Source organism: Xiphophorus couchianus, chromosome 7 (genome assembly GCF_001444195.1).
Source record: "Xiphophorus couchianus chromosome 7, X_couchianus-1.0, whole genome shotgun sequence".
Taxonomy (NCBI): Eukaryota; Metazoa; Chordata; class Actinopteri; order Cyprinodontiformes; family Poeciliidae; genus Xiphophorus; species Xiphophorus couchianus.
Genome location: NC_040234.1, coordinates 20,721,969 through 20,746,690, shown reverse-complemented (window position 1 = coordinate 20,746,690; position 24,722 = coordinate 20,721,969). Strand labels below are relative to the sequence as shown.

General features: G+C 38.1%; 1 protein-coding gene across 2 annotated transcripts in view; it reads right to left on the bottom strand.

Annotated features, from left to right (window-relative positions):
* The window catches only part of edar (ectodysplasin A receptor), a 53,864-nt gene that overhangs the window by 17,043 nt on the left and 12,099 nt on the right, over window positions 1-24,722 (bottom strand). For both annotated transcript variants that reach the window (XM_028024063.1, XM_028024062.1), the window contains exons 2-5: window positions 14,330-14,394; window positions 10,372-10,491; window positions 6,325-6,506; window positions 2,309-2,394 (exon numbers count right to left, since the gene is read on the bottom strand). In XM_028024063.1, coding sequence (XP_027879864.1) covers window positions 2,309-2,394; window positions 6,325-6,506; window positions 10,372-10,491; window positions 14,330-14,380 — 439 coding nt within the window. In that variant the 5' untranslated portion in view covers window positions 14,381-14,394. The remainder of the gene's footprint in view (window positions 1-2,308; window positions 2,395-6,324; window positions 6,507-10,371; window positions 10,492-14,329; window positions 14,395-24,722) is intronic.

Here is a 24,722-nt window from a genome sequence, read left to right as displayed (position 1 = left end):
TCTTTTATTTTATTTTATTTTTTTTTTACATGCAGTCATTACTGGCATTGTTATAGAGTGGCTTTATAATACACCACTAGGATGCCAGCTTGTCAGGCCCCCAAGCTGGTGCTTGCAGATAGCATTTCTCCTGCCTTCCTACTCGTCACTGGAAAAATCCTCCATAAACCTTGATTTTATAAACTCAAGCTTAAGCATTAGACTGCGCTATTATTATTTTGTCTTAGTTGGACATATTGTTTTATGCTGACGATCTAAATTGGCATTTAAAACATAATGTCAACATTTTCTGGAGTATTCTTGACTTCTTCGTGGCTGCCATTGTATTACAGATGATCAGGCATAAAAATATTTAACTTTTATGAGCTACAAGCACAAACACAATTCGAATAGAAACATTACAATAAATGACTATGTATGCTTTTTCAGAAAATATGAGATTTCTCTTCTTGATAGTAGAAAGCAAGAGTTGACTTTGTAGAATAAGATTATATTGAGTATTGATGGTGCATTGCCTGTGTGTATTCAGCTACAAATTTGTATGTTGAAGGCCATAGAAAATACAGGGAGAAAGTAGAAAATTAGAAGGCCTACAGCTTTTTATCACAACCTGCCAAAGAGTAGCATCAAGGCAAGTAAAAACATGCTAATCATCCGCCTTTCTCATACCCGCCAAAATTTTAATTATCACACAAGCACCACTAGGCAGGAGCCAGGGTAATTTACAGATTACATGGCAAGTGTCAGCCTGCCATCACCCAAAGCAAATAAAACTCAGATCTCAGACAATTTTGTGTTGCTTTTTAGGGGAATCAACCTTGGCTTTCTTGTTAAGAGGATTTCAGTGTGGAAGTAAACAGGTAGTCTTCTCTTGACTTTAACAAGAACGTTTAAGATTAATTAATAATTATAATATTTATTCAAATAAACAAGTAATAATTGTGTTTCACCTGCCATGTAAACTCAACAGTAAGCTGTGGAGATGGCATGCAATTAAAATATTATGTATAGACCTTATGTACTAATGCTGTTGTGTAGCTGATTATTCTTCCTTCTCTGCAGGCCCAGACCACTTTTTGGGGTTTTCTTCTTTCGAAACACACATTTAATATGACGGAAAAACAATAAAGTTTGTTTCTGGATTCTTTAATTACACAGCAAGGGGATTTTGAGCAGCTACAAGTCCATAAATATTGTTGCCAAAACAATCAGAAAAAAATGAGAGTGAGAAAACGTAATTTGCTCAATTTGGCAAATGGATTTAAGTAAAACTCTGGGCAACAACAGAGAACACAGAGAAACAAGGCAACCCCTCAAATTTGTTTTATTTCTTTTGTCATTTCACACAAATTTAATTGTATTTTCCCATGAATTTATTTGAAAAACTAGATTAACATAATTATGGCATGAAAGGAAAATCACGTCTGCATTGCTAAATATTTTACAAATAAAATTCTTTAAAGTGTTTGGGAATTTTTTTTCTGCCACATTATTTCCAAGTTTGAAGTATGTTTTATGTAGAACATTATATTATAATTAAATATAATTTTAAAAGGTTTATACATACAACATGCCCTGCATTAGGGGTTGTCAAACTGTAGTGAATTAATAAGCATTTTTATGAGTACACCAATGTCATGACATGGGACTGGAAATACGAAATGTGTCCACAAATCAAGACAATTACATTAGTATGCATTTTAGAAGCTTTAGCAAGTTTGTGCAACTCTTTAAAAACCTGTAAGAACAATTGAGCTGGATTTGCCCAGCACATGGATCTGGATACACCCAGATTCATGTGCAGTTAGTGTGGAGGTATGCAGGATGATTAGTGAGACAGTGATGTTATCGATGAGCTGTCAAATACTCAAGAGGAACTAGAAAAACAGCAGCACCAGCGGCGAAGTGGTGTGTACACGCTTGTTACTGCAAGCCAAACTTGCCCACATGGTAGAGTGACTCCAGTGTCTGGAAAAACTCAGCACAACCTGCAACCTCCGGCTGTTTCTGTTTCCCAAAACTTAGTCAAGCGTCTCAGCAGCTGCTTCCACCTAACCTGTCCTGTTTTATTTCTATTCCATGTGGCAGAAAAGCTTCACACTGAGTAGCTTCTAAAGGAGAGGAAGCCAAATTTGTATTTTGTAATATTGTAATATTGTAATGCGACAGCTTGAATGCAACATTAAACTAGAAAATTCCAGCCAGAAGCATTAAACTAGAAAATTTCAACCGGAAGACAATGGCAGCAAGAGAATTTAAACGACAAAAAATAAATTGAGAACATAATGCAAAGAATTGTAAATCTTACATTCTTTTGTGTTGCTCGGGGCATTTTGGCAGGAATGGCAAACCATCCCATAAGCGTTCCTGGGTTTGTTGTCCAACATATAATACCTATAAAAGACAAACATGAAATCACATCAGCAGTTTTTTTTATTATTTTATTTTATTTATTTTTTTACCACTATACAAAGATGGAGAGATGAAAAAAAACCTTTTAAAACTGTCAATAAGTATACTCAGCTGAAATGACCTCCAAACATTCTGCACTTAGTGAAAAAGCATGGAAAAGCGACTAAGGTGAAAAATTTGACTTTGTGACGAAGTGCACATAATTGACGCCCTGCAGGCACTAAGAAAATGGCTTAGTACAAATACTGCCATCAGTCATAAAAAGATCACGCTGTGCAGGAGAAAAAAGAAGAAGCAAGGGAGGTAAGAAAGATGCCAACGCACCGAACAGATGAACATTAGATCGTTTTATGCTCAGGGGCATGAGAACAGCTTTTCAGTTTGTACACAGCAGGCGTACAGCCTGAAGGTAATCTGAAGTTAGCTGCTGGTGAAACATATAAGGGAAGCACATCTCAGTGCAATATGACATAAATGAATCAAAACTGATCACCTAACATAAAACAGCTTAAAACATTTGGAACAACCAACTGTGAGAACACATTGTGTAGTAGAATATACAGGTTGTTTAAATTACATTTGCAAAGAAAAATCTAAAATATTCTGCATACATTTTAATCCCACTCTCCTTTATTCTGACACCCCTTAATTAAAATCAGTACAATTCACTAGATACACACTATGGTAACAGATTAAATCCAAAAAACAAAAAAAGTGAAATTCAAAATGTCTCAGGGGCAAGAATGTTTTTGCAAGTTTCTGTATTGCTTTCTTCCACATGAAGAAGGGGGACCTTTATTTCTGATGTGACTCTAAATTTCTTTGGCATTGAGAATTAGGCTGTGTTAGTTTCATTCTCCCTCAACTATCCCCAATGTATCCTGTTACACTTATCAAACTATAAAGTTAGCAAGATAAGAAACATCTTTCTCCCTAATTGGCAAATATTTGGTGAGCTTTCATGTTTTCTTTTGTAAATTATGATGATCCTGGAACATAACCTCTCTGTCAGACCTCTGAAGACCAGAAATCATTTATCAGCTAATGTTTTTACCAGACATTCTTGGCTGAATTCAGACCGAACGTGATCTGGAAGCCATCTAATCAGAAGAGATGGATGTTAAAGAATGTGCTTTCATCAACCATCCATGTTATGTCCATCAATGTTATGTTGAATGCTGAAGCATTTTGTTCTTTGTACATCAGTCATGAAGCTCAAATTATCCATCCATTCTGATAAAAAATTTGAATAAATTTAATGATACAGATTCAATATCAAAACTATTCACGAGGTGATTATGGAGTAGAATATGCAAACAGTGAACAGACCACCATATAACTTTAGAGGCAGGGCCCATCCCACTTCTATTTGTGTCATTTGAAATCCTGACTTTTAACTTGAGTTGCAAGTTTCTTTTGTGCGCCAGTATTCATGAAGACACTTTGAAGTCCGATAATCAAATTTTTCTGTCCCTCTGGGAATAATTTTCCACATAAGAAAATGATGGAGCCATGCAGATGGATAGAGTCCATGTAAGTCATCCATAAAGTTTTGGCACATAAAAAAAGTCTATGCTGATTTTCAACTAAAATTCCATGCAAAGTAGAAAAATCCATATGTTTTCAGTCTGTCAGATTTACAAAGTCATGTGTATGCATGAATCTCTATTTAAATCTTCCTTGCTTGCCTCACAAAAGCAGTTAACCTTGTTCAAAGAAAAAGAATGGGCAAAGGTAAAAGGCTGCAAGTAAAACAAAATGAGAGTTCCTAGATCAGTCCAGATGATTATCATGGGGTCCTGGTTTTATGCAAGGAATTTTACGGCACCACAATCAACATGAGTCTCATGGGATTCTCCGATTAAGCTTATCCCTACCCATCACATCAGTTTAGACAATAATATCTGGATAGTTTTGCAGTTGCGACAGTGTTTGAAAACTATGGGGGGTTTTTCTACTTCACAATTGTAGTCTACTTTGGGCTGGTTCATCACACTGACCCCAATACGATTTGAATTGTATGGGATTGTGTTGGCAATACCTTAAAAGTTTAAGGGGTATAAATACCTCTGGAATATAATGTAACAAAGAAAAATCTAAATCATATGGAATCTGTGTTGGCTGCCTCATCAAATCTACAATTCATTTGTAAGGCGTCCTCTAACATTCTAATTTTAATCCTGAGATTTCAAGACGATTCTGCATCAGTGCCATAACTCATCCTGAATTAGTTGTTGGGTCAGAGCATATCCTGTTAATAACTTCTTTAACGCATGTAATCAGGACAAGTCACGTAAAAGGAAAGTAATGCCAGGATGCTTTTAAAGTTTAAACTCTTAGGTGACTGTTACTGCTTAGGATTGATTTTATTTATGAGAGGGTGATTAAATGACTATGACTAAATGATGACCTACAGATGGCACCAGTGTGTCAAGACATAAAAAGCAAGAAAGGTTATGTTCACATAGCAATCTAAATATGTTTTGGGGGGGGGGGGTTCCCATGTGTGACCCATATCTGACTTTTTCTTAGCTGTCTGAACGGTCCAATTCTGATCTTTTCACCCCCCAAAAATGTGAATTGTGCCACTTCCATTAGTGTGGAGGTTCTTCTCTAAGCATGCTTTAAAATCCCAAAGTCACAGAGACTCAAAATATAAAATATAGTCCCTGCAAAGCAAGCAGAAGCTATAAAAAATGTTTGTCAACTAGCTACTTTCTTCATCTGCAGTAAATAAAATAACAGCTGGCAGAACTAGCAGAGGACATAAACAACTTTCAAAAAGAGTTGGCTTTGCGTTTGGAAAGCAACTTTTTACAGATGTTAGAATCATAAAATACCTGTCTCCTGTGAAGCAATATATGGATAACAATGACCTACATGGGATAAATTATACATATTTTCCTTTACCTGAATCTGTCACATGAAAGCTCAATTTAGAAATGGGTTTGTTTTGTAGAGAAAACAGATTTCAAATATGTAAAGAAGTGTATGGATTGTGCATTGGTAATATATTGCTCCCAGCAGAACACTGAAAATGTTAATGTTGGTGGAAGAAATGGTTTGAAAAATACAAAAATTGACAGTGAAATATATACAGCAAACGCCTGAGTACAAAAAATATGGGGGGAATCTACAGGAGGCTTTTGAAAGAAAATAACACGCTAGATAGCTCACAAATCTTAAAGCTTGAGTGGGAATAATAGCAAAAGAAAACAAGAAACAAATGTGTAGTTGGATTACAATATTCCAGATGTTAACAGGTGAGTTTTTCAGACATTTGGTGTCATTTTGTTTTCTTTAACAGTGGAAAGATACATGTAAGAAGCTGTTATTCACTTTTACAGTTACAGGTACATATATTTTAGAACGATAACTAATTTTTAAATAGCATTGGACCAGTTACTTGAACAAAGATCAAAATCTGTTCTGGGTTTTCCTACTTAGGCTTCTGTAAAATCTGAATATGTTTTTTTTCTGTTCATTGAATGCATCAAAACTAAGAACTCCAATTTGTTTATGTCCATAAGGGCACCAATCAACAGCAGGTACTTTAATACAATTTTTAAGTTTAATAAAATGAATATAACAGTTAGGGACATGCTGTGATGTATAAATTGTAATATTAATGTAATTCTTTCATTTTCTGTTGAATTCAGAACTACTACCGCTCTTGTAGCACTTCTTCTATGGTGCTTATAAAAGACTAACTTGTCTAAGTCAGATTTTGAAGGTCAGAACTCACTGAAATCTGGAAATTAGTATGTGCCTGGAAAGGCCTGATAGGTGAATTTTTTTTATGTTAAATCTAGAGCTTCTTCGTCGATTGTCCCAAATCTAAAATAAAAGTGAACAAACATTCACATGGATATTGAAATTGTTGCAATCTGCAGAGCAATTTGCATGGCTCACCCTGGTAAACATGGCCCACATTCAGCGTCACTTTCAGCAGTTCCTGCTACACGGACAGTGGCTTTGTAGAGAGCATCACAGTCCTTGTGGCGCCTGCAGATCTCGTACTTTCCTTTGGAGTATTTCCCTTGCGCGCACGGTATGCAAGCAAAGTCCTCATCCTTCATACCGTAACCACAGTTCTGCAAAACACATCCGTATTTTAAATACACACAGACATCCTAAATCATTTAGTAATAAAAATGAATTCCTACATCATTCTAAATGTGCTTTTCCCATCAATGGAATTATTCATTACTGTGATGTGGACACACAAATTCGGTTGCACACTGTAAACACTTAAAAACACCCATCTGTTTCCAGAACTGTCTTTAGCACAAATCTGGCTTTGCTCTTCTGAGATGACAGGAGAGAAATCTGATTGGTCACAGAGGTCCTCAGTGTGTGTGCGTGTGTGTGTGTACAGTTTTCCATGCATGGTAGTGTTTAAGATGACCAAGTCATCGTATTGTTTTCTTGCATCCATCTTCTTCAAATGGTGCTTCCTCTTTGTGGGGAGGCCGGATGGCCCACACACAAAATCACACATGCTCGCATTTACAAAAACATACTTTTTCTCTCTTCTTTGCCCCCTCTTTCATCTTTAATTTCCCTCTTACTTTCATCTGTCTATTAAACAGGCCTGTGCCTCCTAGATCTAGGCTACAGTAGGGTGGCTGTAAAAGAAATTCAATATTCTCGCCCTTTCTGTTTGACATCCGCTACTTTGAGCGTGATTGTTTAATGGAAAAGTTCACTGAGCTATCAGCAGGATTGTGTCAGTTTGGGTTAAAGCTAAACTTGGATCTTTTGTCTGCAGGCTTACTGTGACTCTGCTCCTGTTCATTGCCTTAAAGCAGTTCCAGGGTGATTGAAAGCCTTCTTCTTTTCAAAGCAAATTTGTGGGCATTTTGAATGCTTCTTTGAGCTTCGGAGATGGACAAAACCCAGAGAGCAAATCCCTTTGTGAAATTTTTACATATGTTTTCAACATTGGCCTTGAGAGAACATAACATAAAATCATCATGAGGGAAATGACTGATAACTTGTAAGAAAGATCACAGGTGGAATCAAAGAAAAGGTTTCGTGCAGAATCTCCCTTGTTACTTTCAGGTAACAAGGGAGATAGGCAGAGACTTCTAAAAGTAATCATCCGAATTGAACTTTTCACATTTGTCATGATACATCCACAAACTTAAATCTATTAAAACGGAATTGTCTTTAAGTAGCCCATAATTGTTATATATGTAATTTTCAAAATTCTTGACAAAAGAATCTGTAGCCATATGTCCTGTGTACAAGGCCAAACTGTACAAGGCCTGCTTGCTTTGTCCATTGACCACTGGACGTAAGAACCAGTCCAACCTGGATCTTGCACAGACAAGTGGGTATTGACACTGATAAATGGACAGATCTAAAGCCTGTTGCAATCATATATGTATGTGTCAAAGAAAACTACCACAGCAAATCAGCTTCAACATATCATCCCAATGACCAAACACGGTGGCAGAAATATCTTGCTGTGGGAAGGACAGTTTAGATCAGTGGCCTCTAACTGCATTTTTGAGGGAGTCCTTTAAGTTTTAGATGTGTCCTTTGTCCAAATACTTGAACTACAGTAAATGGCAAAGCTGAATCACTAGCATGCAGTCAAGCTCTACAAAGCTCTGTGAATGGGCTATGTGCTGAAGCAGAGAGACATCTAAAGGTTGCAGGACAACAGCCTCTAAAACTAATTAATCTGGGGCAAAACTTAAAAAAGGTTATTCACACATCTGGCGGAGCTTGAGCTGTTTTGCAATGTGGAATTAGCAAAATTGTCTCTAGATGTGCAAAATTACAGGTGACAAATCCAAAAACTGCAACGAGTGACATTTCTAAATGTGTTTGCTATAGACCATTGAATCCATATTTTTATATTTGTTTGTAAATAAATGTGGAAAAACATCTGTCTAGTTCCTCCACTTAACAGCTATGCACCCAATAAAATACATGGAGGTTTGTGGTTGTAATTTGACAAAACGTGTAAGATAATGGGAATACTTTGAAAGGTACTGCAGTCCTGATGTTGAGTAGCTTTTATACAGCGTGTCAGCTGACATTTGTCACTCACTAAAATAAGAGAAGAGGACATGTTGCCATGAACTATGCATTCATCCATGTAAACAAGCATCAAAAGGTGGATGCAAGCAACCCTTTGAAAGTGGGACTTCAGTGGCTTTGTCACAGTGTGATCTATCTGTCTAAGGGTGTGTGGGCATGTTCTTTGTGAAGTATCTGCTGTGAGAATGGTTGTTTCTTGATTAAAAGCATGTCAAAACACTCTCACCCACATGCAAGGAAAGCTCAGGGAAATGAAAGAACATGTGAATTACAGGCTGTTCCACCCGGGGGACCACAACGGTGCAGGAGAAAGTGTGAGGGGGGGCGAGGAAGGCTCTTATGATTTAGCTTTTTAAAGGAAGATTTCACTTACAAATGGGTATGTTACTCTTTATCAAAGGGTTCTCTGCTTAACACATTTCTCCAAAGAGACAAGTGGCTCTTTATGTTGGAACTCATCACATTGTTGAGGGAAACTAAATATAAGTATACAAGAAAAAACAAGAGAGGAAGAAAAAGAAAAACATGTTTACCCATGATTGATGGAGGACTGCATGGTTGAAGGAAAAGGGAAATTGAGGTTCAAAAAGCAACACATTTTTCCACCATTGCAAAGCCAACAAAAAAATAAGACTGAAGTCCACTTTGAGGTATGGAAACGATGTGTGCAAATCTGAGAGCCACTTCATGAGTTAAGTTACAAACATTCAACATCCATAAAACTTGATGGTGTTTATTTCTGTGCCAGTACTTGATTCTTCAGCAAGAGTCAACAGAGAAATGAGGATACCAGGACCAAGAGGAGTCAGAGGGGACAGTAAATTTAACAACATGTGGCAAGTTCAAGTTTATTTTGATAATACTTGTTTAATAACTTACTTTCACATTTGTGCTTTTGATTTATATTTTTTGGAAAGAGAATATGTCTGATCTGCCAATGTAATTGTCAAACACAATTAAGAACATTTATACGTTGTGTTTTTTATAATAGCAAAAATTGAGCCAAACCTGTCATTGTTTGTTATTGGATGTCTCTTAGAAGATAAATAAATTCTTCACTGTTTTTTTGTTTTTTTTAAGGTGTCATGCATGTTATGCAGCAAGACAGCCTGAACAGGCATGTGCACTTTACCAGTATTCCAACTTTTGAAAAATTTCCATTATTTTTTTAAATTGAATAGTTTCATTTTTTAGGTGTCAATTTAAATGATTCCATAAGTGATAATGGGTTATTTAACTAGACAATTTTAAAGTACCTACAGCCTGTAGCTACTTGTCTCCTCACATTAGATTCAGTTTGGAGATCCTTAAATATCTGCACGTGTGTGTTATGAAAAGACATAAATACATAAAACATCTGAAATAAAAGAAATTATGAAAAATTTGCAGTGTCCAAATAATTATACATATCTATGTTCACTCTTGAGTATCTCTTTGAGAAGGGTGTGGCACCCTGGGGTTCCCAACAAAGCATTTACCTGCTCTGTGTTTACTTTGGCTGTCTGCAGACTGACTGACGAGTCCTAAATCACTGTGTGACTACTGCAAATCATTCAGCGTAATGCATACCTTCACATCGGAGTAAATGGGAGCAATAAACCATAAGGAAATTGTGCATTTGAATTAAAGCACCCTTCACTGTGCAGCTAAGAATGTGTGTTCATCTGTGTGTCTATTGTGGGTGGTCTGAGCAAAGCTGACACATGCTGGGGTCATAATTTTCATATTTCTGGTATTTATGAGTTTAAATTTTGGTCATCTTTCCAGCTTCCTGTCCCCACCTTATGGAAATACTTTGGGTTTAAACTGGAGAGTCTAAACACATGAAAAAAACAAATAAAACACAGTAAAAGCAGCCCAGAAAATTATTCCCTAAATCATATGTGTATTTGAGAATGTCCTCACCATATGCGGTTCTTGCCCTGGCTGGCACTGAGGACAGGCCTGGCAGCTGTTGCTGGTCTGGTTGAAGAACTCGTACTCGCCGCAGCTGGAGTACTCAGCACTAACAAACAGACGAGACACCTGGGGGGACGCAGAGACAGGCAGGTGGAGAGCAGGGTAAGTGAAGACAAATGTGAAAACTCCAAAACAGAGCTTGTGAAGACACAAATGAGACATTCCTATTAATGCGGTCACACTGACAGAATAATAACTGACAAGAACCACACCACCTAAGGCTGGTAGATCTTCATTAGTGGCTCAGCTAACCTGCTATAAGTTAATTTTTTTTTTTTTATCTAAATGAGATAATCCAAATTAGAAAGGCAGCAGTTATAAAGTGTTTGATCACATCATTTTCAATGTACAAAAATATGTCAGTGCATAATGGGGAACGCCCATACCTGGCATTATCATCTACTATTGCGATCAATTGGACTTAAACTGAATCTGATTTTGTGAGGTGGTTTTAAATCCTGTTCAGTGTATATTGATTTGTAAACAGAATAAACACAGTACTTTTTCATTATATAAGTAAAAAAAAAGATTAAATTATATGTTGTATCATATGTTCTGTTATGCAAATATTTATTTGATCTCAAAAGGCTTGTTTTTTATGATTCTCTTTATACTTTACTGACACTCCTGCTATTTGCACATCCCAGTTCTTTCCACATTTTTTTCCCCCAATTCTTGTAATTAGCCCCTTGTTTTTTAGTCACATAATTTTGTTCATACAAAATTATCTTGTCTCTTTTTCTGATTTTTTTATTCTTTATTTTTACCTTTGTGTAAATATGCATGCTCCCACTTACCTTAACTTGTTACACCTACATTTTCCCACCGTGGGATAGTAAAGGATATTTCTATTCTATTCCACAGATGTGTAAAAATAACTTAATAGTGATGCATCAATTTAAAAATGTGTGTCCCCTCCCCATATTATTTAAATCTATCACAACAAACAACACCTGTTACCTACAGTCTATAAATGCAGTAACTATCAGCATGTTCTACATTGCACATTTTATTTAGTTTAATAACCATTGGGAAAGTCAGAGAACTGTGTAATATCACTGGTTCTGATGGTCAGTGCACATATTGCATTATTTAACTTATTTTAAAAAGATTTTTCAGGGCACTGTTCTCTAGAGCATGATGATGCATATCACATTTTAAAGATGAACACAAAGTTTTCCAGTTTCTGGCTTTGTACATTTAGGGTTCCCTAGTTCCTCCTTCTCCATATATTTTGCCTATAATACCAAAGTTCTCTGTAGTTATCATGAAACGCATTTGCTTTTTAAAACTTCAACATTTAAAAGATAAGCTTAATAAAGAAACACCTTTCACTAGATTCAGCATGATTTACCAATTTAATTTGGATAGCCAATATCTGAAACACAAGATTAAATGGCACATGTTTTGCATCTCAAATTATGAAGCTTATCTGTGCATAAAATGAAGATACAACACAAACCTTGTGCTAACTACTATTTTTGATTTTGATTTTGTGTTATTTCATCATGAATAAAAATCTCTATTAGTGTATACTGTTTTCTCTAAGATAAGTTGAACATTACATGGACTGGCATATGAGCAGAACTAAAAGCACAGGATGAATCATTTAATATCCAGTAGAACTGGAGCTTTAATAAAAAAAAACTTAACTGGCATAAAATTTAAGTAGCAAAGAAAATAAAAACCAATAAAATGATATCCCGATGTGATATTTACTTTTGTAAATGTCAATTTAAATGTTTAAATGAAGTCACAAAATGCTTTTGTGACTTCTACATGACAAGATTGTGCAATAGCATAACTTTTTTGTGTGAACACACTTTGCGGGGTCCCGTCACAGAGAAATCAATGTTTTCACGCTGTTGTACGGTGGGAATAATATAACATTTGAAGGCAAAACGTCCCCAAAAACAATAATCTTTAACTTCCTTGTGAAGATCGGATGATAAAGGTTGGGTTTTGGGGTTAAGGTTGTGGTCACAATAGGTTTATGCAAGTTGTGGCTTTGGTTAGAGTTGGGGTACATTTTCAGAAAATTTAAGTTAATGAAATGTCCCCTGCAGTAATGGAAATGTGACTGAAAGTGTATGTGTGTGTGTGTGAGAGAGACGTGTGGTATTGTGTCATTGCGGCCCAATGTAATAAGTAGCAGCTGGTATTTATAGCTTTTCCAGCATACTTTGTCCTTTTCCAAACAAACTAACTGACTTTTAACAATCATCTGCTGTCCAGAAAATGATAGAGGGAAAATAAATGAGTCCATGACTAAGACTCTCCGTCTTTTTCTCTGTTGTTTTAATAACATCTCTCTCTTTCTCGGCTGTTCCTCCCAACCATATCCTGTCAGTGAGCTGAAGACCTGTTTGAACAAGTGCTCATTTATGTATATGAGCCCATTCCTCTCTGGCCAGATAACCTGATAATAATATAAACCAAATCCAGAGCAGATTGACCCATTGTTTACATGCCTGGAGTGCAGTTGGTGTAAATACAGCTTCATGAGCAATAAAACAATAAAGTGAGAATTGGTGGCCTCTGGTGGCGCTGCAGCAGATTGCGGCTGGATGAAGTACCTCATCTCCCCATAAGTCTCTGCCTATAAATTTTGATAAAATTTGATAATTGCAACACATAAAAAGAACTAGAAAGTAGAAAGCATGCCAAAGCAAAAAAAAAAAGAAAGAATTAATTTAACTTTTCCCACATTTTGTTGTGAATTAGTTCTAAGCCAGATTTGATCTCAACACAACGGAGGGTGTCAGCCACTACTTAATCTAGAGCCAAAGTTTAGGAAAGCTGAATCTCCTCTCATTATTTTTTTTCTAGTCAATTATAATCTCTCTCAGAACAAATATTATGATGAAGACCAATCATAGCAAAAGGAGTAGTGGAGGCTAAAAAATGTTGCCTTTTGGAATGAAGTTACAATAATCTCACTGCAATGTCTTCTTTCTAGTACATACAGCACACTTATACTAAAACAACTGCTATAATAACAACCAGTTGCTTAAAACTACATTTTTGTTGCAATTCTTGTTGCATTAACTCGCCCTAAAAATGTGTTTCATAACTTCTACTTTCTACTGCAATAAGATGTGTGGGGTTTTATAATGCTTCATTAATTTTTTGTATGCTTTACTTCATTTTGAAGAAAATGAAGAAGCAAAAGCAAGTGATGCTAATACATTCTCTAATATTACTCCCATTACTACTTTCTGCCATTTTAACACCATGTAGGGTCATTTTAGAATTCAGCAAGCTGTTACTGGAAGTCTCTTTGCAGTGAAGAGACTTCTTCACTGCAAAGAGGTAAAGAGCCTTCTCTTTACCTTGGGTGCCTGTCTAAACTTCTTAAAACTTTTTCAAAGTTGAAAATTTTTGTCTTCTTCTTATCATCTTTGCACATGTCAGAAGTTCTGGAATATACCCATTTAGACAACAAAAATAAACTATATTTCCGTACACAAGTATCTTGTGGCCCAGACTTTATGGGTTTTTGTTGCAAACAAGAGGATACTAGAGGAGGGAAGAAGGGAGTGTGAATCCAAGGGGCCTGTTGGGAGTCCTGCCAATGGATTTCAACATTGAAACAAGCAGAGCATCAAATAATTTAAAGATAGTTGCTCCCTACAAAACTCAAGGATTAACTAATTGCTACAAGTGTCTAAGAGTTATGCATGCAGTTGGAACAAAAATGCCACAAAGTCTGGACGATAAACTGCTAACTGTGGAATCAACTTTAGGTATGATCAAACAAGCGTTTCTACCGCCCAAAGCCTGACAAGGCAAGAGGAGAATGTATGGGAGTGAACATCAGAGCACAGGATACAAGAATAACAGTGGGAGGAGTAAGAGAAAGGTGATTAAGTGTACGTTCAAGTCCTGGGGGAAACAAACTTACCAATATTAACGACAGGAAGACAAACTTCTTCTGACCTCTACTCTGTGACATTTTGTGTCTAATCCCTGAAAGACAAGAGAAATGCATGACATGACAGCAAATGCTCATTTTTTTTCATAAACATCTTTTTCAGCCTGCAGCTTCCCGCACTTTAACTCCTATTATCAATCAGTGAAGTCATGAATTGAAACATTGCAGCCAACAGTAGCGTTGTCAGCAGGAATGTTGTGCATGTGTGTGGCCAAATGCACTGAATGGCTCACTAGCATCACGTCACTGCCAATAAACAAGTAATAGCAGTAGAACAACCTGTAGCATACTTCTGAGTCATAAATATGAGCAAATATCACCTCTGGCCAATCTTTGGTATACTTCAGTATAAATGCAGATCATATCATTTAGCAGCATTTACAAATACCTGATTAGTCACCAATATGTTATATGGTTGACCTTGGTTATGAATGTCTATTTTTAGATATGCATGTTTTTGAAAAAAATAAAAAAATGACTTGTTGAAAGCTATTTTTAATCTACATAACAATAAATTATGACATAACAGTGACATAAAATATATATCGTTTAACTGCAAATAATTATCTTTCAGAATAGCATATTATCAAAACTAGAAAAGTTATTCTGTGTCAACTGAAAGTCTGATAATCTTTTTTTCAAGCTCGTATAAAACCATATCTTCTCTCCAACCAGCCACTTCACCTTTAAGATCAATAGTTAAATGCTGGGCTGCATAATATTAAGAACCTGAAATGACATCACTTCCAAAATTTACTGGGAATTCTTTCCACCTTGTCCACTGCCATCTGTATCAGGAGGGCAATATTTGCCATAACAGAGGGCATTCAATTATTTGAAAGTTTTCTTAAAAGTTCACATTTTGCATTAGCTACACTCTTAGCATTAGCATTGTCTTCCTGTGCAATTCTGCTTGAATTCTGCTTGTTTACAGATTGTCTCTGGTCTTTCATCCCAGAAGGAGAAGTTGTAGATGATGGTGTTGATGGTTTCTGCGCTGTTTTGGAGTTGTAGTCTGCCTGTAGTTTTAGCAATGGCAGCAGAGGAAGTGAACAAAGCAGTTCTGTTCATGTTGGCCACACTTCCAAATATTGAATTAATATTAACAGCCACCTCCCTTTGCAGTGGAGGATGATTGTTTACAGCACAGGCAATTTCCGGTAAGCTCCATAGCGTCAAACTGGCACATAACATACGATACGGGCAAACATTAGCAATTGGGTAAAATTATTTGCATGAGTCAAAACACAGGTAGGTGATAATGGAGGTAACCAAAGAGAGAAAGACAGTTGTTGACTTCAAGATAAAACACTATTTTTTCGTGACAAAAAAAACATTCAGATTTGCTTTCAGAAGAAACACTGACTCGTTTTTTAATTACAAATTTTCTAATCCTCTCTGCCGGCATATCGTGAACATCTAAAAGGCTGGCAGGGGCTCACAGTGTGGAACATACCAAGTCAATGTCAAATGCAAACAAGATGTTCATGTAAAGATACATCAAATAGCAGCCTGACCATTGCCTTCCTACTCAATTCCACTTGATTCTTGATTCCCCTGCAGTGACCTGTCTGGGATTTCTCCCAGTGAGCTGGATTACTCCAGATGAACTTCAACTGTTTTCCATATAGTGCAACGTATGTTATGTATGCTATAACCTGGTCATAATCTCTTAACAAAACCCATTTCAAAATAATCTGAACAACTGCTATATAAGGCACTGTACACCTGTGCACCACTGAGAGTTCATTAAGTTCATTCAAGCATAAAAGAAATTACTTTATTAGCCTATTGCAACTGTGAATAAATTGATATGGTCCTCATATCATGTATCATCCTTTATTTTACTCTAGAAATTACAATTTAGAAATATGTGTAAATACTATTTTATTAATCTGGTCATATATAATGTAGAACTGTACTAAAAATAGTTCAGGTATGCAAAAGAATAATGAGCCATATCGACTTATTTCTCATTGACTTGCAGAAAATAAAACAAAATGTTTGCAACGTGTTGCCCCCTGCTGGTTGTGGCGTAGAGTGCAGTTTTAAACCCCAGTTGCGTTCACCTAATTTTTTCATACAATCGTTTTTTGTTTTGTTTTGTTTTGAATAAAAATCTCTAATCCAATTTTATAAAGCATATTAAAACAAATGATACACTAATTGTGCAATTTGCTGCGGAAAATTAAACTACTATGCTATTTTAGTTTGAAAGATACCAGTGAAATGTTCTTAGAAGTAAGCTGAAGTTTGAGGTATCCTTCAGATCTCTCACTAAATTCAAATCACATTGTTCATGACAGCTTTTTAAGTGTCAAATTATCTATCTAGGGTGTTATGTGGATGGTATGTATGTTTGGGAAAGCTATCCAATCTCTTCCTAAAAATCAAGAAAAAGTAATTTTTTTCAGCCTGTTGTTGCGCAACACCCCCCCCTCCCTCCTTTCTGTCTCTACTCTCTCACTCTCGTACTTCCTCTTCTGAGAGGGGAGATGTGCTACCAGCTCTCCGTCTAACGGGTACGTTGAGTTTCCTAAATCTGCTGGGATTTACCCTGTCCAGAACTGAAGTAAACTCTGTTTAAGCTGGTTTCGAGAAACGATTCGCCTGGTTATCTGACGGCCTACATCCACGTGTCCCACCCTTCTTCCCCCTGTGAATTAGCCAGACTGAGCAGCCTACAGCCAACTAGTTTCACAGAGCACACCTGTTAATGGTCGCTCGTTCTCTATTTTGCAACTTGCATTTGTTATTGAACCAGGTAGGTTTTAGTAACTCGGGCGAGTCCCAAGGATGAGGTTTTAAATATGGGCTACCAGCAACCTAAAAACATTTTCCACCTCTTCCTCTCCAGAATCAAACATCACAGCTATTTTACAACCATCAAAGAACTTTAAGGTGACTCATTAACTGAATGTCCACAACATCTTTAGATTTTCTTTATGCTAAATATTTTATTAGTAAGGCATTTTTGCAAGGGTCAGTACAGCTTAATTCAGTAGCAGAAATAATCAAATAAGTAAAATCAATCATCTAGTCTATCTTTCCTTACTGCTGACACTGAGAACTAAAAAAGGAACCTTAGAGCGAGACGGACGGAGTTTGGCGCCTCGAACCCCAGACCTGGCACGACGACGAAGAAGGTGCGGCAGCAGGAGGAGGAAGTTGATCGACGAAGGCAGGGATCTCTGTAGGTCCGATGAACTTCTTCTCCGCATGGATGGTGAGGTCACACAGGACTTGGTGCTGGCAGGAAAAAAGGCACCAGTTCTTCTTCCTTGTCTTTGTCTTCATCTTTGTCTTTGGGGTCAGAACCCAGCCGATGAGAGAAGTGCGATTCGAAGCCACAGATTGTGGGCCTGACGGGTTGGTCTCCATGTGCAGGACAGTCTCCGGCTCCGTGGCCCCAGCTCTTCTTCAGCTGCAGAGTTCTTTGTCCATCTCGATCTTGGCTCGAAGCTGCCCGGAGGATCCAACGAACGGTTCCTCTTTTGCACCCACCTTATATAGGGTTTATCTGTCTGCTTAGACAGATGATCTCATATCCGTCACTGTCTTAAGAGACATCATGTCATGATGTCTGTGCCAATGTCTCAGGGTTGCTCAACCTCCTATGTCCAAATAAGGTGCTGATCATCTCTGCTCTCCTGTTAGTTCCCCTTTTTCCCTTCCTGTCACCTTTCACCTACCATCTACCTCCAACATATCAGTGATGTTTAATTGCAGTTTTACAACCTTTTACACCATTTCAAGTTCAATGTCAAAATCACATTTATATCACATTTATTTTCTTCAGCTTCTCTGATCTATCATTCATTTATGATTTTATAACCATAACTTATTAGTTACTCTTATTATGATCTTAATGTGAGTTATTACAGATGTTTTTCTGAAAAGAAACCAAGAATAATCTATTATTCTAATTATTTGATACCAAAGTTACATTTGCTTGTTTTTCTTATAAGTGTTCTCACAAATATAAGTGTAAGTATTATTACAAGTAAATCAATATTAATATAAGTATTTTACTTTGAATCTTATCAAATTACTCAAAATGTTTAGATTTAATTTTTTTAAACTTTCATGCTTTAAAATAGTCTCAGCTATTTTTATAAATCTGCAGGCTGGAAACTTCCTCTTTTTCCAGGAAACCTGCTTTTCCTGTTTAATGACTGTCTCTGACTGACTATGATTTCTTATGATTAGATAGAAAAAAGTAGAATTAAAGCAAAGTTTGCATGAGACAAAAACAACACACACAACTAGATTTATTTTATTGACACTTAAGTCTACTGTTGGGCCTTGATATCACTTGAGTGATTCATTTTAAAGATAACTTTATTTATTATTACTGTTAAACTAAAATCTCCAGCATGGGGAAGTGGGATGAGCTCGGATTTTCTTGACACCCCCTCCACGAGGTCAGACCTTTCACATGCTGGGAGTCCATCACCCTCCTGCAGTTCGCCGTCCTCATCCACTAGAAAGAGAAGAAGTTCGTCTGGGATGTGAAGATGCAGATTCTTCATCCTCAGTTTTCACAGAGGGCTCGGTGTAGTCATCAAAACTCCACTTCTCTTGACACCCCCTCTTTGGAGTTTTGATTTCCCCCATGAGGTGATGAATGTCGAAGAAAACTTGGATCGCTCTGATTCTTCTACAGGAACCTTCGCTGGATGAACTGTCGGTTCTTCAGGATGTGGAATGGTTCTTTAGGGAAGATGGGCTGAGACAGAAGGCCTCAAAAAAAAAAAATTCTGGCTGTTCAGCAGAGCAAAGCAAAAAGCATAAGCATCATGACGCTTTATCCGTAATCATGATCCTTTTCCATTTTAATCCATCAGGTTGTGACAGGAGTTCTTCTTTAGCATAATCCAATTTCTTCACGGCCCTCCCAGTCCAAAGCCTTGAAGTTGTTCTTTGAACGGCAACCTTCCTGTAATAGTGGCCAGTCTACTGTAGGATGGCATGGTGCTTGATTCTCTGGCCATCTTCTCGTAATGTTCTGGTTTGCTGTAGCTAAGAACTGGCTTGAGCACTGCTTCCTCATGGACCCCTTTCTTCATCAGTAGTACTGTGTTGAAGTTCAGTACTTACTTCACAAAATCTTGGGCGTTGAATCTCAGCTTGATCCCCGTAGCTGCAGGCCGATCTTGAGCTTTAATCCAAACTCTCTGCCCTGTTTTCAGTGACACTTCAAGCTGCAACTTCCCTTTTCCTTCTCTAAGCAAAAAGGAGAAGTGTCTTCGCCTCCCTGCTTTCTGTGACGTGAACGGAGTTCCTCTGCAGGGGAAGACCTGCTCTTCTAGCAGTTGTCACTGTGTCCATCAGCACCAAGAGGTACTTCTCACCTCTCTTTCCTGTTGTCCCCATTGGCTCTGCTACATCCATGCAGACTGAACCCCATGGGACTGTGCTCTTGATGAACAAACCTTCCATCCGCTGCCCTGGGTGCCCTGCGTATCGACCACATACCTCAAAGTCACACAGCTGCATCGGATGGGCTGAAGGGACATCCAGCAGTCCTGCTTGCTCAGTTCTTCACGGGGGTGTAGCACGCCTGCATATTCGAGGGCCTTATGCACGCACCGTACTACCTGGTCCCCGTGCTACTCTAGGACCACCTGTCCTTAGGTGTTCTGTCCCACCTCGACACCGGCAGAGACAACCTTTCTTAGTGGCACGAAAGGTCGTCATCTTTGCCCCTCCATAGGGCTTCTTCTCAGGTGTGCGCCTTGTCGCTGCACCTCAAGTTTCGGGCGGAGCCTCAGTTCTGCTTTCTTCTTCCATAAGTTGTGATGAGCTACTTGTTTCCCTCTCGCGCTCTCAAGCTGCTTCTCTCGGGTCTGTGTGATGACTTTAACCATGTCTGCGTCTGTGGGATGATGTCAGCTGCTGGTGTTTGTTCCTCTGTCGCCGGATGTCTTCTCGATGGCTGCAGTGGAGGACGCGGTGTGCTTCCTCATCCATCGTCGGCTGATGACACCTTTCTCCGTCTCCTCTGCATGCTTGCTGGCTGGTCTGGTCAGCATTACATCACGAACCACTCCAGCAAGAGTGAGCCAGCTTTTCTTTGTCAGGGGTTGATGTTTCAGTTCCTCATTCTTGGAACCAATTTCCCCACTTGCTTCAGGTCTGAGTCACAGTAGCTGTGTAGAAGCTGATGCAGTTCTGTTGAGGTCTCCTCCTTTTCCAAACGATCTGGGCGGCCGGCTTCCTCCGGTTTCTTCCCCAGATTTTCCTCCTCGAAGTGATCATCCATCACTCCGTCTCTCTGTCGGTTCGAGTTGTCTATCCCCCAAAGCCTCTCTTTAGCCTTCGAGCAGGGATGGGTCTAGACTATGTTGGCTACTAGCTTCACTGTCTGGATCCGGTCATTTATCCTCAGTAGAAGCTTTCCCTCACCTGTATGCTATACAGTTACTGCAAGGGTTGTGACTGACGGCCTTATCAGTCACCGTTAACTCTATTCCCTAAGAGTTAACCATCCAAGTGAGCTATTCAGAATCACACATCTGTTTTTACTGACTTGGTTTATGGGGCCCTCCTACTCCGTTGGACTGGGCCCCACGTTGGGCGCCACTTGTTGTTGCGCAACACCCCCCCCCTCCTTTCTGTCTCTACTCTCTCACTCTCGTACTTCCTCTTCTGAGAGGGGAGATGTGCTACCAGCTCTCCGTCTAACGGGTACGTTGAGTTTCCTAAATCTGCTGGGATTTACCCTGTCCAGAACTGAAGTAAACTCTGTTTAAGCTGGTTTCGAGAAACGATTCGCCTGGTTATCTGACGGCCTACATCCAGGTGTCCCACCCTTCTTCCCCCTGTGAATTAGCCAGACTGAGCAGCCTACAGCCAACTAGTTTCACAGAGCACACCTGTTAACGGTCGCTCGTTCTCTATTTTGCAACTTGCATTTGTTATTGAACCAGGTAGGTTTTAGTGACTCGGTCGAGTCCCAAGGATGAGGTTTTAAATATGGGCTACCAGCAACCTAAAAACATTTTCCACCTCTTCCTCTCCAGAATCAAACATCACAGCTATTTTACAACCATCAAAGAACTTTAAGGTGACTCATTAACTGAATGTCCACAACATCTTTAGATTTTCTTTATGCTAAATATTTTATTAGTAAGGCATTTTTGCAAGGGTCAGTACAGCTTAATTCAGTAGCAGAAATAATCAATCATCTAGTCTATCTTTCCTTACTGCTGACACTGAGAACTAAAAAAGGAACCTTAGAGCGAGACGGACGGAGTTTGGCGCCTCGAACCCCAGACCTGGCACGACGACGAAGAAGGTGCGGCAGCAGGAGGAGGAAGTTGATCGACGAAGGCAGGGATCTCTGTAGGTCCGATGAACTTCTTCTCCGCATGGATGGTGAGGTCACACAGGACTTGGTGCTGGCAGGAAAAAAGGCACCAGTTCTTCTTCCTTGTCTTTGTCTTCATCTTTGTCTTTGGGGTTTGAACCCAGCCGATGAGAGAAGTGCGATTCGAAGCCACAGATTGTGGGCCTGACGGGTTGGTCTCCATGTGCAGGACAGTCTCCGGCTCCGTGGCCCCAGCTCTTCTTCAGCTGCAGAGTTCTTTGTCCATCTCGATCTTGGCTCGAAGCTGCCCGGAGGATCCAACGAACGGTTCCTCTTTTGCACCCACCTTATATAGGGTTTATCTGTCTGCTTAGACAGATGATCTCATATCCGTCACTGTCTTAAGAGACATCATGTCATGATGTCTGTGCCAATGTCTCAGGGTTGCTCAACCTCCTATGTCCAAATAAGGTGCTGATCATCTCTGCTCTCCTGTTAGTTCCCCTTTTTCCCTTCCTGTCACCTTTCACCTACCATCTACCTCCAACATATCAGTGATGTTTAATTGCAGTTTTACAACCTTTTACACCATTTCAAGTTCAATGTCAAAATCACATTTATATCACATTTATTTTCTTTAGCTTCTCTGATTTAGCATTCATTTATAATTTTATAACCATAACTTATTAGTTACTCTTATTATGATCTTAATGTGAGTTATTACAGATGTTTTTCTGAAAAGAAACCAAGAATAATCTATTATTCTAATTATTTGATACCAAAGTTACATTTGCTTGTTTTTCTTATAAGTGTTCTCACAAATATAAGTGTAAGTATTATTACAAGTAAATCAATATTAATACAAGTATTTTACTTTGAATCTTATCAAATTACTCAAAATGTTTAGATTTAATTTTTTTAAACTTTCATGCTTTAAAATAGTCTCAGCTATTTTTATAAATCTGCAGGCTGGAAACTTCCTCTTTTTCCAGGAAACCTGCTTTTCCTGTTTAATGACTCTCTCTGACTGACTATGATTTCTTATGATTAGATAGAAAAAAGTAGAATTAAAGCAAAGTTTGCATGAGACAAAAACAACACACACAACTAGATTTATTTTATTGACACTTAAGTCTACTGTTGGGCCTTGATATCACTTGAGTGATTCATTTTAAAGATAACTTTATTTATTATTACTGTTAAACTAAAATCTCCAGCATGGGGAAGTGGGATGAGCTCGGATTTTCTTGACAAGCCAAATTCAGAACATCTGGATTTACAAAGGCTGACACAATGGTATAAAACTGTTAATAATTTTATTGATACATCCTTAGGTAAAATTATCTCACATTGACAGTGTAACTCTAAATCCATCCCAAGTTGTGTAGAACATGTGCGTGTGCATGGGGTGCGTACGTGCGTGGAGGCATGTGTGTGTGTGTTGCAATTAAGCAAGATCAAACCGCTAGAGTTGGAGAATTAGCCATCAGAGAAGATCTGAAGTTTCCGACATGGAAGAGTGAAATCCGAGGTCTGGAGCCAGACAGACAGATTTTGACCTCAGATTGGAAATAATTGCAGCTTTCTCCCTTTTGTGTCTCAAAAACACACACACAAACTCACCCCCACACATATTAACACATAGACTGACTGTACATGCAAGCAGCATTCACTTCTGAGGGCAAAATAGGCTTAATTGTGCAAAACCTTGTGGTAAGACCACTACCGGTATGTACTGTGTGAGTGCGTGCCTGTGTATGTATTTTTGTGTCACTGCTGAAGAGATAAAAGACTTGATTATGTTTTGTTTTTTCTTAAATCAGGAAATGAAGAGCTGCCAAATGGCTATGGACCCCCTCAAGGCTACTCATTATGGGGTTAAAGTGATGAACACACAAACTCGTGCGCACACAAACATACACATACCACTTAACTGCGTTTGAAGACGATCTGTGTCTTCTGACAGTCTGCTTACTTCTTTCAACCCTGTCTCTCTAACCTCAGCTCTCTCTGTTGGGGCAGGTTTGAGATGAAAGTCAGCCTGAGCCTTTTTAGCCTCCCAAGGGGTATTAATCTTCTAACGATTGTATAATCTCCAATAAATAACCTGTCTGTTTTTAGCTGTGCCCTTAACAGGTTTTTGTGTGTGTCATTTGAGCAAGCGTACTGCACAGTTCGCAGCATAGTAGTTTGTTTATTTTAGGATTCTGTTTTTACTTTACAATTGCGAGACTGAATCACATCGGAGACATCTTTAGAACCCCTGTCTCTTCATTAGCTGTGGTTTCAAATGTGTTTTTAATTTGCTTGGGTTTAATTACAGCAGAATAAATCCAGAATGAAATGGCGCATAGCAATGGAGTGACAATTTACTCTTGGAATCACAAAAAATAAACAGGAAAAGCTTGTAGACCACAAAAATTTACACACCAAAATAATAACAATAAAAAAAAATCCAATAAAAAAGGCCTAAAATCATCTTTGACTTAACTTGTTACAATCTAGGAATTTGCCATATATTGGCATTTTAACTGGATGGACGTAAGGACAGTAACCAAACAGCAGAAGACGTGACAAATGAGTATGAACATTTATTTGAATGCATAATTTATATGCAGTACTGGCAAACTGTTCATCCATAAATAAGAACACAAATAAGCAGCTTATATTTATATATTGCAAGTTTATTCTATAAACTTGGATAGTTCTATCTGATCCCAATTTGATCAAGTCATTATTTAATTCGTTTATATTTGAGCTTTTACTTAAACTCATCTCATGATCCCTGTCTCATAATTTGTGCAGAGATACTACAATTTTTAAGTATTTACACAAGAATTCTAAATAGAAAGTATAGCATGACCCAATTTATTGTTTTAAACAAACTATAGAGTAATCAATTGCTAAATTGATTAGCAGTTTTAATGCCTGACATTATTTAATTATTATCATATCTTTTTTTTTTCCATTTTGTTTTTATGGGCTCTTTGCACCTCAGCTTCCGCGTTTGGGGAAAAGCGGCTCAATCTTTTCCGATCTATTGAAAAAGGC